The sequence below is a fragment of the Bos indicus x Bos taurus genome, chromosome 18 (genome assembly GCF_003369695.1).
Source record: "Bos indicus x Bos taurus breed Angus x Brahman F1 hybrid chromosome 18, Bos_hybrid_MaternalHap_v2.0, whole genome shotgun sequence".
Classification (NCBI taxonomy): Eukaryota; Metazoa; Chordata; class Mammalia; order Artiodactyla; family Bovidae; genus Bos; species Bos indicus x Bos taurus.
The window spans coordinates 30347646-30362799 of NC_040093.1; the positions used below are offsets into that span (position 1 = coordinate 30347646).

General features: G+C 53.4%; 1 protein-coding gene across 4 annotated transcripts in view; it reads right to left on the reverse strand.

Annotated features, from left to right (window-relative positions):
* The window catches only part of DUS2 (dihydrouridine synthase 2), a 32051-nt gene continuing 16897 nt past the window's right edge, over positions 1-15154 (reverse strand). For 2 of the 4 annotated variants that reach the window (XM_027516195.1, XM_027516193.1), the window contains 10 exons: positions 12994-13041; positions 10628-10693; positions 10375-10445; positions 8336-8422; positions 6846-7014; positions 4706-4827; positions 3358-3507; positions 1944-2031; positions 769-842; positions 1-541 (listed from right to left, as the gene is read on the reverse strand). In XM_027516195.1, coding sequence (XP_027371996.1) covers positions 304-541; positions 769-842; positions 1944-2031; positions 3358-3507; positions 4706-4827; positions 6846-7014; positions 8336-8422; positions 10375-10445; positions 10628-10693; positions 12994-13041 — 1113 coding nt within the window. In that variant the 3' untranslated portion in view covers positions 1-303. The remainder of the gene's footprint in view (positions 542-768; positions 843-1943; positions 2032-3357; positions 3508-4705; positions 4828-6845; positions 7015-8335; positions 8423-10374; positions 10446-10627; positions 10694-12993; positions 13042-15154) is intronic. The other 2 variants (XM_027516192.1, XM_027516194.1) reach the window with 1 other exon arrangement.

The following is a 15154-nucleotide window of genomic DNA, read 5'->3' on the forward strand; positions in this document are numbered from 1 at the left end:
CCGAGGGTAAGGGTGGTGGGTGTCTTTATTGCACTGTACCAATGTCAGGTTGGGGAGGTGCCACCTGAGAGCTCCTGTTTTCAAAGAAAATACTGAGGTTGATCTGCTGCTCAGACCCACTGAGGGAGAGGGACACTCTGGGCACCCCTTAGCCTGTGCTCCAGGCTGCTGACCCAAGCCAGAACCTCTCAATTCCTGTCCAGCAGGGGCAGAAAATTGTCCAATGGCATCTGGCTGGTGCTCTGCACCCACAGCCATCCTAGGGCCAGGCCCAGGGAGGGGCTGACCAGGGAAGGACAGTGGTCACCAGCCTTCCAGGGGGCTCTCTTGACCACTTGCCAAGGCTACAAAAGGCTTCTTGCACAGCTCCCCAGGCATGGCTGGCTCCTGAGTTCTGGGGTCCCCAGGGTCTTGGTCAAGGGCCTCCCGCTTGCGCTTGTGCAAGGAGGGGCTCTCCTCACCCAGCCGACCCTCTGGGAGGCCCTGGCTCCGCAGACAAACGATGGCTGCAGCCTGCTCCGCCAGTTTCTTGGACTTGTCCCTGGGTAGACGAGGTAAGGGGCAATAAATCAGGGAGACAGGCAGACTGGTTACAGGCTGAGAGGCTTGACTCTATACACCCTTGGCAGAAATTCTGACAAAACTGGGGAAGGGGTCATCACCCAGGGATACCACTATCTAGGTACACGGGTCCCCCTAACCCTCCCAGGCCAATGCAACGATCAGGCCCTGCCACTAAGCCTCATGCCCACTGATGAGAAAACTCACCACAAGGTAGACTGGTACTTTTGTTCAGCAACAGTGACAACAGAACAGAAGAGGCGATCCAGGGGGCGCTGGACCTGGAACAGAGAGAGCAAAGGAAACAGGGACAGCTGCATGAGAGCCAGACAGCCAAGCCCTGGAGGCCCACCTGCCAGGGTCACAACTAAGGCAGAGAAAAGAAGTACCTTCACCTAAGTCACACGAAGGCTACCTCTATCACATGCTCCTCCCCTGAAGGGCCTGTATGCATCTTCCAGGGAAGAAAGGCAGATACACAGTCAACGACATCCCAGTGTGTCAGGGGTTCTGTCATGGACCTAAGCGAAAGGCCATCACAGCCCTCAGCTGCGCGTGACTGTGGAGCTTTCTCCCGCTGACATCTGGATGGGCCAGGTCCCCTCGGTGAGGAGGAACTCACCAGATGGCAAAGGGGTGAGAGGGGACAAGGACAGGGGCACAGAAAGTACACCAGGCAGAGCGACCAGGTGGAGTGGTGGGTGGGGAGCTGAGTGGGCACGACCTGAAGTGGAAAGACATGTGGGGCACGTGTGCTCTGTGCTGAGGTGGGAGGGTTGGATCCCAAAGGCGCTGGGGAGCTGATGAGGATGTGAGCAAGGCAGACAGAGTCAGGTTCGTTTGGAAAAGTCACTCTGGCAGAGGGGGACACCAGGCCCAGAAGATACAAGCTTGGAGGTCCACAGGCCAGTACAGAAGAAACAGGGCAACCTAAACAGGCACGGCCATGGGGACCAAAGGAAGTGAAGCAAGACTATCTCAAAGTTTCCACTGAGGGGCCCAGATGTGGGGGGCCCAATTCTGTGCCCCATTGGCTGAGGCCTGGTCCAAAAACCCGTCAGTCTAACTTTTAGGTTGGATCATCCTTCCTAAGCCAGACAGCCCTTTCCAGAGACGAGACCCCTGCCCAGGCAATGCCACCAGAAGGGACTGGCCTGAGCACTACTTACTTAAGTGTCTAGTTCAGTTTTATGAAAGTGGCCAGAACTAGATAGTAGGGCCACCGTCACCGGGAAGGAACTAGTGGCAACCAGCCCACAGAAGGCAACACCAGGCTCCAGCCAAGTGGCCTGGAGCCCAGGCGGAGCTATGGGCGGGCTGGGGGCACGGCGGCAGCGGGAGTGCATGGGCTGGACGAGGGCGGGACACAGCCAGGAACTCACCGTTTCATACACCGGCTGTGCCAGCTTCTCCCTCCGGCACCACTCCAGCAGGCACATCTTGGGGGTGATCTGGGGTGAATATGCTCGCCTGGAGAGAGGCGGGGAAGGGGTCAGGACCCACCGACCATCAGCACTGCATTCCTCAGCAGGAGCCTGACTCAGTGCCTGGAGGAGCTGCAGGAACTGAGACCACAGACTGCTGCCTCAGGGCTCCTGCTCTGAGTCCCTGAATCTCCTGCTTCTGTCCCACCTGCAGCTCAGGGTCTGCGTTCTACCTGAAGGGAAGATAGGCTTCAGCTGCTTGGGGAGGGGAATCAGGGTGGGAAGTGCACTCCAGCCTGGAAAACAGCCTTAAACAGCCAAGAAGGGAGGTACCATTTGCCTCTCAAGACAACCTCAGGAGGGAGTGTGTAGGAGTGGGGAGCAAGGTTGTCATACAATGGTCTCAGGCTCTAGCTCCACCCCGATTATGTCCCCTGAGTGTCAGTGGGCTCAGTGGACCCTGACTCCAGAGCCAGGTGGTGACATGGACAGAAGCACCATATTCCAACTTCCCACCAGGAGCTCTCCCGGGGTATGACTGCCCAACAGTTGAGCCCACATCCCGCCTCCCAAGTCCCTGCCAGACAAGACTGACTCCTTGTCTGGGTCTGGGGACCAGAGAAAGGTTCAGATCCTAGATCACAGAGGATAAGGGCCAGGGCCCCATTTGAAGCTGAGTCACTGGCTGAGGCAATAATTGGCCTGAGGCTACTTCTGCCTAGAGACAGCACCACAGGCCTAACAAGGGGCAGTGAGGGGTGGACTGTTCAGCTAGATAAGGGCTCAGGGCCTGAGGCTCTTTTGGAGCTTCTTATGGGCAGCTAATTCCTGAGGACCAAGGTAAAAACCGGGGCTTCCCTGGTGACTCAAATGGTAAAGAATCTGCTTGCAATGCGGGAGACCTGGGTTCAATCCCTGGGTCAGGAAGATCCCCTGTAGAAGGAAATGGCAACCCACTCTAGTATTCTTGTCTGGAGAATTCCATGGACAGAGGAGCTTGCCAGGCTACAGTCCATGGAGTCACAAAGAGTCAGACATTACTGAGCGACTAATACTTTCACTACTTTTTCAGGGAGAAAACACATATTTTCAGTAACAGAAGGGGACAAGTCTCTCCAGATTGAGTTGTGGGAGGGGATGGGTCTGGAAAAAGGTATAGTTTAGTCACCCTTGGGACAGCATGCATACCCTGACAGCAATGCCTGGACTTTCAGGGACTGTCTTCTCCAAAGTGCCTTCTTTGGGTTGCTGAAAACTGAGAACAAGCGTCCAAAATAAAGGAGGCCTGTGGTCCCATGGCTTGGCATTAACCAGCCAGCTTGCTGGCCCAGTCAGACCTGAGGACTGGCCCTGGCCCAAGCTGGAGACCTACCGGTCAAACTTGATGGCCATCTTAATGATACCAGAAGTGTCTTCAGCTGGTTCCTCTGCTTCCTCTGGGCTCCTGGCCAAAAGTTTGGCCCGCCGGGCATCCAGCTCTCGTGTGGTCTCCTCATAGAAGGCACCAAGGCCAAAGGCCTCACTTTGAAGGGATGAGAAGAGTAGGGCAAGACCCTTAGTGCAGCCAGCGCTCAGGAAACTGCTGCAGAAACCCAGGGCCCGCCACTGAGAAATGTCCCCTACATGCACTGGAACACCACCAGGGTTGAGCCATTGGAAGGTGCTTCCTACACCTCCCTGTGATCAGCCTGAACTAGCACATGGAGAATGGAGCAGGTGCCCCCTAAGCGTGAGCACTGGAGAGCGGGCTGGGCTGGGTGGAAAAGGTTCCAAACGTCACTGCAGCCTTTCTTCCAAGGAGGAACACACAGGCAGGTGTCCCCAGCCGGCAGTGGGTGAGGTAAGCTACACAGACCAAACATTGGGGGTATGCACAGTCTCATTCTCACGTGGGCCCACGGGAGGAAGACACGGAGGCCTGACCACTGCTTGGTTCCCCACTTCCCGCCCTGACCACAAACAGTTAGGCCAAACATAAAAAGAGGTACCACCCAGAGCGACAGAGTGATATTCTTGAGAGTTATCCCCAAGCTCACAAGGTACTGAGGTCGAGCTGGTTAAGCCAAATGGGAGAAGGACAGACTGAGCACCATAAGCCCAGGGAGAGGAGGAAGGTTCTGGCAAGGCTCTTCCCTCTGGGAGCATCTTAAGGACTGGAGGCTGCCTGAGGGCAAGCCTGGTCCAGAAAGCCTTCTCTGGGGGAAGGAGGGTAAAGACAGCAAATGTGCAGGGGAGAGAGCATCCAGGCAGGAAAGCCCCGTACAAACACAGGGGACGGGCATGAGGCCAGGTTGTGATGGCCCCCAAAGTCTACCACCTGAATTGGAGCTCCAGCAGATCTAGAGAACCAAGGGGTGGCCTCTAGATGGGGTGAAGGCGTGGGCACAGGGGGTTCCATTCTAAGACCCCAAGTCTCCTAACCATTGGATCCTGGTGGCCTGGCATGTGATAGATCTGTGACCAGGAAAGCCCCTTCCTCCCCAGGGATTCCCAAGTCCAGCCCTCACCTTCCTCCATCCCACTGCTGCCCTAGTTTCCAAAATTCTGCTGCTGAGATCAGTCCAGGGATGGTAGGTTCTAAAGCTTTGCAAGTACCCCCATCTGTGCGGCAAAGCTGTAGCCTGCATCTGGATTCTGCAAATCCACCCCCAGGGTCCCCTAGTAGTCAGTTTAGGGCTCAGGATCAGGTCTGGGGCATGACAGCCTGTTGCCCCTCTCACCAAATTTCCTGGGAAGACTGGGCAGCGTGGAGTAACCTTCCCTGAGGTGATTCCAGCTGTTCTCGCAGCATCTGGCACAAGCAGTACTTGGTGTTGGTGTAGTGGTTGTCATACTGCACAGCCTGCGAGAAGAACTGCTGTGAGCCCCACTACTGCCCAGGCAGGCTCTGAGGCCTGCGCTGCTCTGACAGTGGGGAAAGTGGCTCCAAGGAGACCTGAGAGGGGCCTGGAGCTGAGGCCCCCACAAAACAGCCACCTCCACCTTGGCCATCTACTCCTCTGGTTAGTGACACAAGGCTTGAGGGTTACAGCCAAGGCCCCGGTCAGAAGAACACTCTACCGGACAGCCTGACCAAGGTCCAGATGTGCAGGGAGCTGCTCCCACATCAGCTACCATGGAAGACCTGCTGCCAAGTATCTTCCATGGCGGGGAGCAGGGAACAGCCAAGCGCTGGTGTGGCAGGACCAGCCCTAGGACAGGAGTGAGATTCCTTTACTCCTTATAACCCTGGCGGGCACCTGCCACTCCCACATCTTAAACAGCCTGTCTACAACTTCCCCCAACGTGGGAAAACCCAGCATCATGGACCAAGCATGCTCACATGTGTTATGAGCTCGACAAATGGGTATCACTACTCAGATGGGGAAATGCAGGCTCAAGGAGGCAAGTTGAGTGCCTGGGGATGCCCAGTGGAAGTTGGCCTGGCTGGGGAGGGCAGGAGAGCAAGGGTCGAAGGGTGCCCCAGCCCCCCAGAACCCACCCCTCCACCACTCACCCCCTACACTCTTCTAATCCCTCCACCTAGGCCTGTGTCTTCAGGCCTTGCCTCAGTGCGTCACAACAAAGCAGAGACCCAGGGGTAAGTCCCGGCCGGCGGCAAGGCCTTGACTCAGCTTGTTTGGGACAGAGGCACCTGGCTGGACCAGAAGCAGCCCTGCCTGTGCTGGAAAGCCACTCCCTTTCTCTGGCCCAATACACCCTCGTGAGGTGCTGCCAAGGGACGGGCTGTTCAGGAAAGATACCATCACCATTCAGCCAGTGAGAGAGCTTGGCTCTATTGACTGTGCCATCCCAGCCACAGGCCACCAGCCAGCCCACCTAGGCTGAGCCCAGCCCCTCACCTCTGGCTGACCCAGGCCGTCAGAGAACCTGGTGGTCTCTAACCTGGCCAATAGGACATCTGGGACCAAGGGGATGAAGGCTGCAGCAATGAGCAAAAGAGGCTTGAGAACAGAGGCTGCCGGCTCTGGGCACTGGCCTCAGGGCCTCCCCGACCCCCAGCTTGCTCAGCACTGAGGACACCCACATGTCATGGCAGCCACAATTGCCCAGGCACGGTCATGGCCTCCTGGGTGTCCTGACCCCCCAGGTGGGTGGGGGGCTTCAGGACTGAAGAGGAGGGGGGCAGTCTGCGGACCATTCACTGTCTCTGCCGACAGTCACACACACACAGCTAGTCACATAGTCCCACAGGGTGCCAGGGCTATGCCAATGAGACACAGTAGGTAACAAAAAACTCCTTTACAGGAAATGCCCTGGCACTATCATCACCATCCTGGTGAGAAGAAAAAGCTATTCCCCAAGGAAAGGGTTAAAGTTAGGCTACTTCCTGAATCAGAGGAAGTAGCCTAACTGGGAATTACATTTTGCTTTTTTTGCTTTCTGAGAATTACAAGAGAAGAGCTTGAGAAGTGATTATGACTGATGGCCAGGTGACACGTCTTTATGGACAGAACCTGTCAGCAACAGCCACTATGATGGCTACTCCTGGCTGTGGCTGCTGAAGTGCCTACCCACTGGCACTGTCACTGTGCACACGGAGGGCAGAGGGGTGACAGGGACTTAGAGAAAGGTATCATGGGTTAGAGGCCCCGACAGCATCTGGGATCCAGAGGCCCGTGCGATGACCCCCACACCTTGGAGGCTTTAGAAGAGGGTGACGGTAGGGCCATGACCCCCTCCCCACCAGCAGCCCACTCTTCACACTGCAGCCAGGAAAACCCAATGCCTCGCAACACAACAAAGAAAAAGAGAGGAACCACATGGGCTGCCGGGGACCGGAGGCTCACCCAAAGCACTTTCTGCAGAAAGCGGGCAGACAGACAGAAAAGTTTGTTGTGAAAAAGTGTGTAGACGTACATATCTGATGTACTTCTGCATGACCTCTTCCAAGGGCCGTGGACCCTCCTTGAGGAAGATGGACGGGTTCCACATGGCCGCCCGGGCCACCATCACTGAAGAGGCTGCCGTGGCTCGTCGGAAGTCCTCTATATCCAAATACCCTTGGATGTGGTCGTGAGATCCTCCACTGAAAAGCAACAGCCGGCGGAGATAGGGGGTTGGTGAAGGTAGCCCCAGCCTCGTACCAGCATTGTCAGAAACAGGCAACTCCTGGATCTGCTGCTTATTAAGTATGTGGCTTTGGCCAAGCCCTTCAGCTATGACAGCTTCAGAGACTGGAGAGCACAACACGCACCCTGCTGTGGGGCCAGGAACAGTGAGTGAGATGATAGAGTACGGCAGCCCAGACCGTGCCTGGCACTTCACAGGTACTCAGGAACATTACCCTCCCCAGCCCCCCATCCTCAACAGTGACTAAAGCCAGCCCATGTCCGAAGGACAGGTATCTGTACATGGATACAGGGATGACAGGAAAAGCCCCAGGCTGGGGCCCTACATGTCCACTAATGGCTGGATTAAACCCTAGAAAGGGAACAGATGCAGGGCGGTCGTGAGAGGAAGGAAGGAGGCCTGGTAAGGTCGCAACTTCCCTTCAGGCCATGCTATGGCCACTTGGAAACTGCTCTTTGCCTGTTTCATCAGGAGCCAGGTGGTACCCTCAGCTCAGAGACAGCACTGTGTGTGGGATGATGGGTGGAGGAGCTCTCTCGGGTAGCAACAGCATCTAGGGTCTTGAGCAGCCCCATCCTCTCTCCAAGCCACCACTAACCCACCTTGGCCTGGGCAAAGTGGGCCTGGCTGCCACCACCACCCCCACCCCTGCCTTAGCTTCCCACTCCCTGACTCCAGGCAGGCAGGACTTCCATCAGGGCTTTAGAACATCTCTGTTTCCAACCTGCCATTGGGCAGGAACAGGGCTGAGCTGGACTCCCAACTGGCTGACACAGGCCAGCTCCCTGGTGACACCAGGACACTGCTGCCCCACTGCTGAGCCGGCAGGCTGGTCATCAGTCCCTGACACCTGCCAGGACCTGGGCTTTGGCCTGTGACCTGCCTCCTGGCCCTGAGCCGCGGCTCTCTGTGCTCTGGCATGGATCGCCTCCCCCTACACCCCACACACCTAGCCCTGGTGTGACGCCACCTTCCCCGGGGGCCTTTCGGCAGCCCCTTTCTTGCTCTCTCCCTAAACGCTCCCACCTCGACCCTTCCATCAGAATGCCCTGGGCTCCTACCTACCACATACTTATGTCGGCTGCTCGCCAGAGGCCAAGGGACATGACCGACACTTTTCAGCCTTGTTCCCAAGTTCATTTTTGCCACATTCTTGTCTTCTTTTCCCTGAGGGTCATTTTTCTGATGCTATCTCATTCCATTTTCTGTTTGTCAGTTAAAGTCCCTCTGAGTAAAATGAGGCATGAAAGAACAAACAAGGAGGAAGGGAGGCTTACTTGGCTATGACGGGAATGGAGAGGGTTTCGGCGATGGCTTTGATGGCTTCGCAGCTGACAGGGTGCTGGGGCCGCTCCTCTCGCTTCCTTGGAGATAAAGAGATGGGGCTGGGGGCTAAATGCCAAAGGCTGCGTCACAATGAGCCCCAGTGATGTGAGCCAGGCCCGACAGTCCTCCCTGCTGGCACTCAGAAAGGCTACGTGGCCAGCAGGGACAGGGCTCCAGGCTACAAGGCAGGGCTCTCCCTGACCCCAGCTGCAGAAGGCAGGGGCAGCACGGGTACACACCGCATCCAGCCCTCAGAGGCCCGCAGGTGAGGCGTGGCTATCGGGAGCCGATGAGGGTGGTCACACGGCCACCCCCAACTTCTCCTCGTCTCTGCCAGAGATGAGGGACACAGCCCTAAGAATGCTGCCCCTACTGTCCTGGTCTTGCCCTTCCCGGGGGACAGGGAACAGCTGCCGCCACTCAGACGGGCCACTCCCACACAGCTGCCTGTGCTGAAGTCAAGCTGGGCAGCTGATCCTGGGGAGAGGCAGCTGGCACGGGCAGGCCACAGACCAGGGCTGTCACCAAGGGTCACGGGAAGGCGGGGCCACAGCCCGAGGCCCCTGAATCTAAGATCAGCTGCAAGAAGTTCCTGTGTATGAGTGAATGAGTCTTAGGGATGCTAAGGTAAACCCCAACCTGAGCTGTGCTCACGGGCGAACCAGATGGCCGACCAAACAGCCCTTGCCCAGGCCCTGTCTATGGTGTCCCTCTGCTATACTCCTTAACCAAAGTGTCAGGGCCCCTGGGGCCCAAGAAAGTCCCATCAATCCAGCCTCCACCTCCACCTTCCCACACCCCTAGCAGCCCAATTCTAACCCATCCTTAACAGCTTTGATAGCCAGAAAGTCCCTCTTTAAACTTGCCCAATTCTGTCTTCCTAGTCTTCCCAATTACTGGGAAAAAGAAATAGCTTTATTTATTCAGGGAACACCATCTGCCAGGCACTATGCCAAGACTGTATATTCACAATCTCGTAAAAGCTTTGCGACAACCCTATAAAGCAGAAACTATCTTAATTTCCAAATGAGGACTGTAGTTCTCAGAGAGGTTAAATAACTTGTCCAAGGACACACAGCCAACCAGCAGCAGAACTGGGATTTGAAGCCAGGCATCTGAGCCCAGAGCCCGCTGCCTCTGGAAGGGGTGTGTATGTACAGGTGTGTGGCTTTTCACCTCCCCCTGCTGGCTTCAACACACACAGCTCTGCTTTTCTCTGTTTCTATATGTTGAAGTTCTGGGTTCCCTTCTCTGAAAATGCTGTAATAGACACACCTGCAAGAAATGGGCTGTTCCTATAAGACCCTTGAACTCACAAGGAACATCATTCAGAAGGGAGGTCACTCCAGCTGACATTTGCCAACCTGGGATTTGGTACACAAGTACATCCTGGACATAGGGAGCAAGTTCGACTGGGAAACCAAGGATAGCCTTCAGCAACACCTCAGCTCTCAACAGAGAACACATTCGCTACAGACCTAAGGACTGTTTAAAGCAGTCCCTGTGACAGCTGGTAGTCCAACGAGGGCAGACAAAAGAGGTGGTGCCTATAAAAGAACAGCGGTCTGCCTGGGGTCATTCGGGAGAAAAGCTAGAGCTGAATGTAGTGGAAAGAAAATGAGATTCAGAAGCAGAGTTCTAGTTCCACCACTTCCTGACTGCACGACCCAGTTTTGAGCAAATCACTCGATCTCTAGCATTTGCACATCCTGAGGGTAGGGGCATTTCTCCTTCCCTTTGGTATGTCTGTATCTCTAAAGCTCAGTGCAGTCTCTACCACACAGTAGATGCTCAATGAATGAAACAAAGAAAAATGCAACCCAGAAAGGGTTGGACTACCCTCCAGATTCAGCGGGGGTCAAAGAGCTAAGCAAAGAGCTAGGCTGGGTACATAGAAGAGAAGCTGGTAGGTGCCTGGGGTCTGGTGAAGAAGCATCAAAATGGCTGAGGACCTCCCTGCAAGTCGGTCACTAGCAAGGGGACAACTCACCTCCCGTGAACCGCGATGGCGGCAATGCCGGTCCTCTCTATCCGTTTCACAAGGCTCAGGGTGTCTTCCAGCTGAGGGATGGGGCCACACAGGGTGGTTACTGCAGCCACACAGGGAGCAGCTGCCAGCTCCCAAAGTGGGCTCAGATCTCCCCACTCCTCCAAACCTGACTCGTCCCCTCAGGAATCATTCACACCCCCCGACCAACATCTGCAGAGAAAATGGACCTTCAGGTGTAACACACCATCCTTACCAATGGCAGGATGCGAATCTTGCAGGTCACAGGTCTGCGCGTCCCTTTCACAAGAGTGCTGAGGATCTATGGTAGGGGAGAACACAAGAACATCTGCCTCTTCCAGAATAATCACCACAGCTGCTTGTACCGATGAATTTCACTCCAGACCCGTGTGGCCCACTGGCAAAGATGCATTTATGTCCATGTATGGGTCCATGTGAATGCATCTGTTGCACACCACCTACATGGAAGCTCCGTGAAGAAAGGAGCTCACCTTTTTTCTCCACTAGAGCCCCAGCCCCAGCAGTCCCTTACCTGGTTCATAGCAGTATACATGTATTTGGTAAATGAATGAGTGAGGGAATGAATGTATGGTTGGGTCTACATACATGCCTGTGCAGGACACAGTGTCATCCTTTGCCAGGACAAGCATCAGAATCAGCTGGAGAGCCTAAGAAATGCAGCACCATAGATTCCACCTCATCTTTCCTGAAAGGCCGGGTTCAGGAGCAGGGCTTAGGAATATATGTTTTCAAAAGACTCTGTCCAACATGGTCTCTCCTCAAAATGATTCTGAGGCCTAACACTGGTTGAGAACACATGGCTCACAGCTCCATTCCTGTCTGAAGGCATGTTCCCTGAGTGCTGTGCCAGGGTCTGCCAAGTGTAGGAACAGGAGAGCTTGAACAGGTCCTGGGCCCTGTCCTCCCTTTTGGGGAGTCAGATATACAGCAGAGAAACTGGGAAAGGAAAAGACAACATTGTCATCCTACTTAAAAGGGTTTATTTTGCACATTAATTGCAAAGGACTCCAAAGACAGATCAAGAAAGTCACATAGGAAAGTGTCAGGGAAGTAACAACACCAGATCAAGAGTCAGAGACCAAGAAAGGGGTAGATGACACTGTGTGTCTGTGACCTTGCTATCTTTATCTTCTTCCCTCATCAAAAATTTTGGGCCAGGAAAGCTAGAGGGAAGGTGATCCCAAGAGCCCTCTTCCAAGAAACTAGATCCCTGTCCAGCAGAGCAGAGGAGACATTCAGGCAGCCATTGCCAGTCTGGTTCTAGACAGGAGGGGGCAGCAGACAGCCGGGTTACAAGAACCAGCGAAGGAGGCCTCTCTCAGGGACAGGCTAAGGCAGAGCCCTCCAGGAGACATTGGACCAAGAGGCTAGGCTGTTAGGACAGATTACAGGCAAGACAGGGCCTGCTGGCCCAGGTGCCACTTAAAAATAGTTAAGACAGAAATGAAGTGAGCTTCTGAGGTGAGCTGCGAATTCTGCTGCCTCTTGTGTGCAACGTGCCCAAAGAAGGGCAGTGGTGAAGACAGAGCTAACAGCATAGGTGGGAGAAGCCAGGAGGCCAGAGGATAACGGAAATGCCTGTATATACATGTTGTGAAGAAAACCACCCCCTATTGAGGCCCCTCCCCTAAGGGTGGACACCCACAACTGTCCACATACACTCCAGCCTGCAGAAAGGTGTCTGAGGTAATTTTCTGTGCCTATCCATACCCAGGAAAAATGAGAAGGCCCTAAATCACAAATATGCTGGATTTCCTAGACCCCAGAGACAGTGGGGCTGGAGGAATATACAAGGTTGAGCTGCTGACATGGCAATGGCACCTCTTATCAGTGGTGCCGTATCCCATGTTGTTAGCATGTGGGAGGCATTAGTGGGGCTTAAGGCCCAGAGACAGAAGTGGGAATGGAGGAGGAAAAGGAAATCAAACTAGCTAATAGGAACAGCAAGGAGAAAGCTAGTGAACTGACAGAGAAAAGTCAAAGGTGCATATGGTGTGACAGAAAATGTTACTCCCACATGCCTTGGCAGCTCACAACACTGGGTGGCAAACATCAGTCTGACCCTAACGCCTTGGAAACCTGGCCACCAGAATCACAGGGGAAGGGGACCAGAGGGGACTAACTCAGCTTACCTTGTATGGCCCTAGCTTGGCTTGCTCTCATACTGATGGTGGACTCTGTCAGTGTGCTGGGGACCCATTGGGAGAGGCCAATACCCTATGCCCCAACACATGTGGCCACTGAGCATGTCCACAACCCACAGGTAGCCTGACCTGTGCTCTCATGATCTTCTCAGAAGGAAGAGAGGCATATAGAGGTAGTTCTAAATGAGTTCTTAGGGCCCTTGGCTCTCGGCTGACACGTCCCTAGCCCTGGGCTTTTCAGGAACACCAAGGCTGCTGCAGGATGGCTCAGGAGTTCCTGAATCTGGCTGCATGTCAAAATCACCGGGAAGTCTTTTAAAAACCAGACCCTGGTGGAGTGAGTGATTCTCTCAATCTCAGGGGAGGGGAGGGAAGGTGCTCCCAACAGCTCTAGCTCACAGGCACGCTGAAGAGACCTCTTAAGGGCAAGACTTACCTTCTCGATTTTGTCAGGATCTGACAGAAGGGCAGCTCCCATTCCTCCCTAAGGAAAAGCACATACAGGAGGCTCTTACAGCTGAAGGAGGGCTGCTCCTCCCTGTGGGATGGCAACCTGGCAGCACCTCAGCACCTGCCTCCCAGAAACCAAGGTCCACTGGTGATCAGCATTTCTCCTGGGCAAGCAAGAAAGCAGCAGCATCCGTGCCCACAACACCAGGGATCAGTTTGACGAATTCTAAAAGCCGTCACTCTGATCCCCTTAGCAAGACCCGCAGGTCTACCTGGAAACAGGTTCTAAAAAAATCATTTTTCAGCACTGCCCATTTCCTACCAAGGGTTTCAGTGCCTTAACAAACTAAACCCCACAAGCTGCCAAGCCTCTTAAAAAAAATAAATGGATTGGTCTTCCTTTGAAATGAGATCGAATCCACCTTCTTCCTGTCCTACCGTCACTCGCCACCACTGCCAGCAAAGCCACACAGAGGCACACGATCTGCAATAATGTCCAGGCCCTGCTCCCCTGCCAGCAACAACGGCCTCCCAGTCCTGAGCACTCAGCCCAATGTCAAACTCTAACAAAATCCCCAACTAATGGAAACCAACAATCCCCAGAGCCACTTAAATCTCAACATGAATAACAGCCGTTGTCTCTTGATGGTGAGATTACTGATGATTTTCCTGTTTTTGCTTTTTGTTTTCTGGGTTTTTTGTTTTTTTTTTTTGTCCTTTTCTATATTATCCAAGTTCTGGACAATGGTATGAATTACTCTAACAATCGGAAGAGGAGGGAATGTTAAAAATCTGAACCCATTCAGAATGAGGTGAAGGGAAGAAAGACAAATCCAATAAATATATGTTGTCAGTATATAAACTACAAACTAATGAATGCTCACGGAATGTGCTCAGGAGGTTTAAATTTACTTATTACAGTTTAATGTCATGTTTCAGAAATACACATTAGAACCAGAGAGAACACTGAACCAGTACAGACTGAGTCTGCATTTCAGAGGAGAACAGGAAGAGCAGGGCTTCTAGCCCTGGACTACCTCAGACACAACCTTAGAGGCCTTGAGGAAGCCCTGGCCACTCACCTGGCTCCGCTGTCCCTCACCTCACGCGCAATCCAGCCCTTCCTTATGGAATCGCAGAATCTAAACTCTGGTCTCTCTGCTCCATCTCCAGCAATGGCTTTTCTAACTGGCATTTCTTTCCTTCCTCTCTCCTTCCCTCCCTTCCTTCTTTCCTTTCTATTTAACTTCTTAATTTGCTTTTTTGAATAGGCAACATATTAAAAATCTTAAAGGTTCAAAAGGATGAAGAGTAAGAACTCTCCCTGCTTAGAAGGAGAGAAAACTATTCAATTTATTTTTTAATATGACTTCTATTTTTGAACCACAAGAAGACAGCAGATAGTCAGCTGGCAGGGACTGGGTACAGCACACTTGGAGGTATCTGTTCTGACTGGTCAGTGCCAGTACTGTGACCTTGTTAATTATTTGGAGTGGCACCCCTGCAAGGGAACCTTATTTCTTCTGCAAAACCCAAGAAAAACTTAGTTTCCCTCCCCAGGGGAAACAAGTGTCACCAGTTTCTTGTGTATCTTTCCAAATATATAAAAAGAAGTGTAAATATACATATTAATTCCCTATTTCCCACACAGATATTGTGACACATCATATACGATTCTGCTCCTTGCTTTTTTCATTCTATGATGTCAGAGGGAATATTCCAACCATTTCAGCTCTGCTCCGTATACAACTCAGGTGCATGAGGGAATAATTACAAGGTAGCAAAACAGAGCCTGATGTTTTCAACTCCTTGCGTGCATGCTCAGCCATGTCCAATTCTTTGCCACCCCATGGACTGTATTCTGCCAGGCTCCTCTGCCCATGGGATTTCCCAGGTAAGAATACTGGAATGGGTTGCCATTTCCTACTCCAGGGGATCTTCCCGACCCAGGGATTGAATCTGCTTCTCCTGCATCTCCTGTGTCGGCAGGCAGGTTCTTTACCACTGAGCCACTTAGGAAGAGACAAGGGCAAAGTTCCACGATTCCTTGAAGCAGCTACCCACAAAGGTCCTCTGGTTTTCAAGTATCCCAAGGGCCTTTCCCTCAGGCAGTCTCAGCCTCCTGGCCTAAAGCAAGGGTCCTCAGG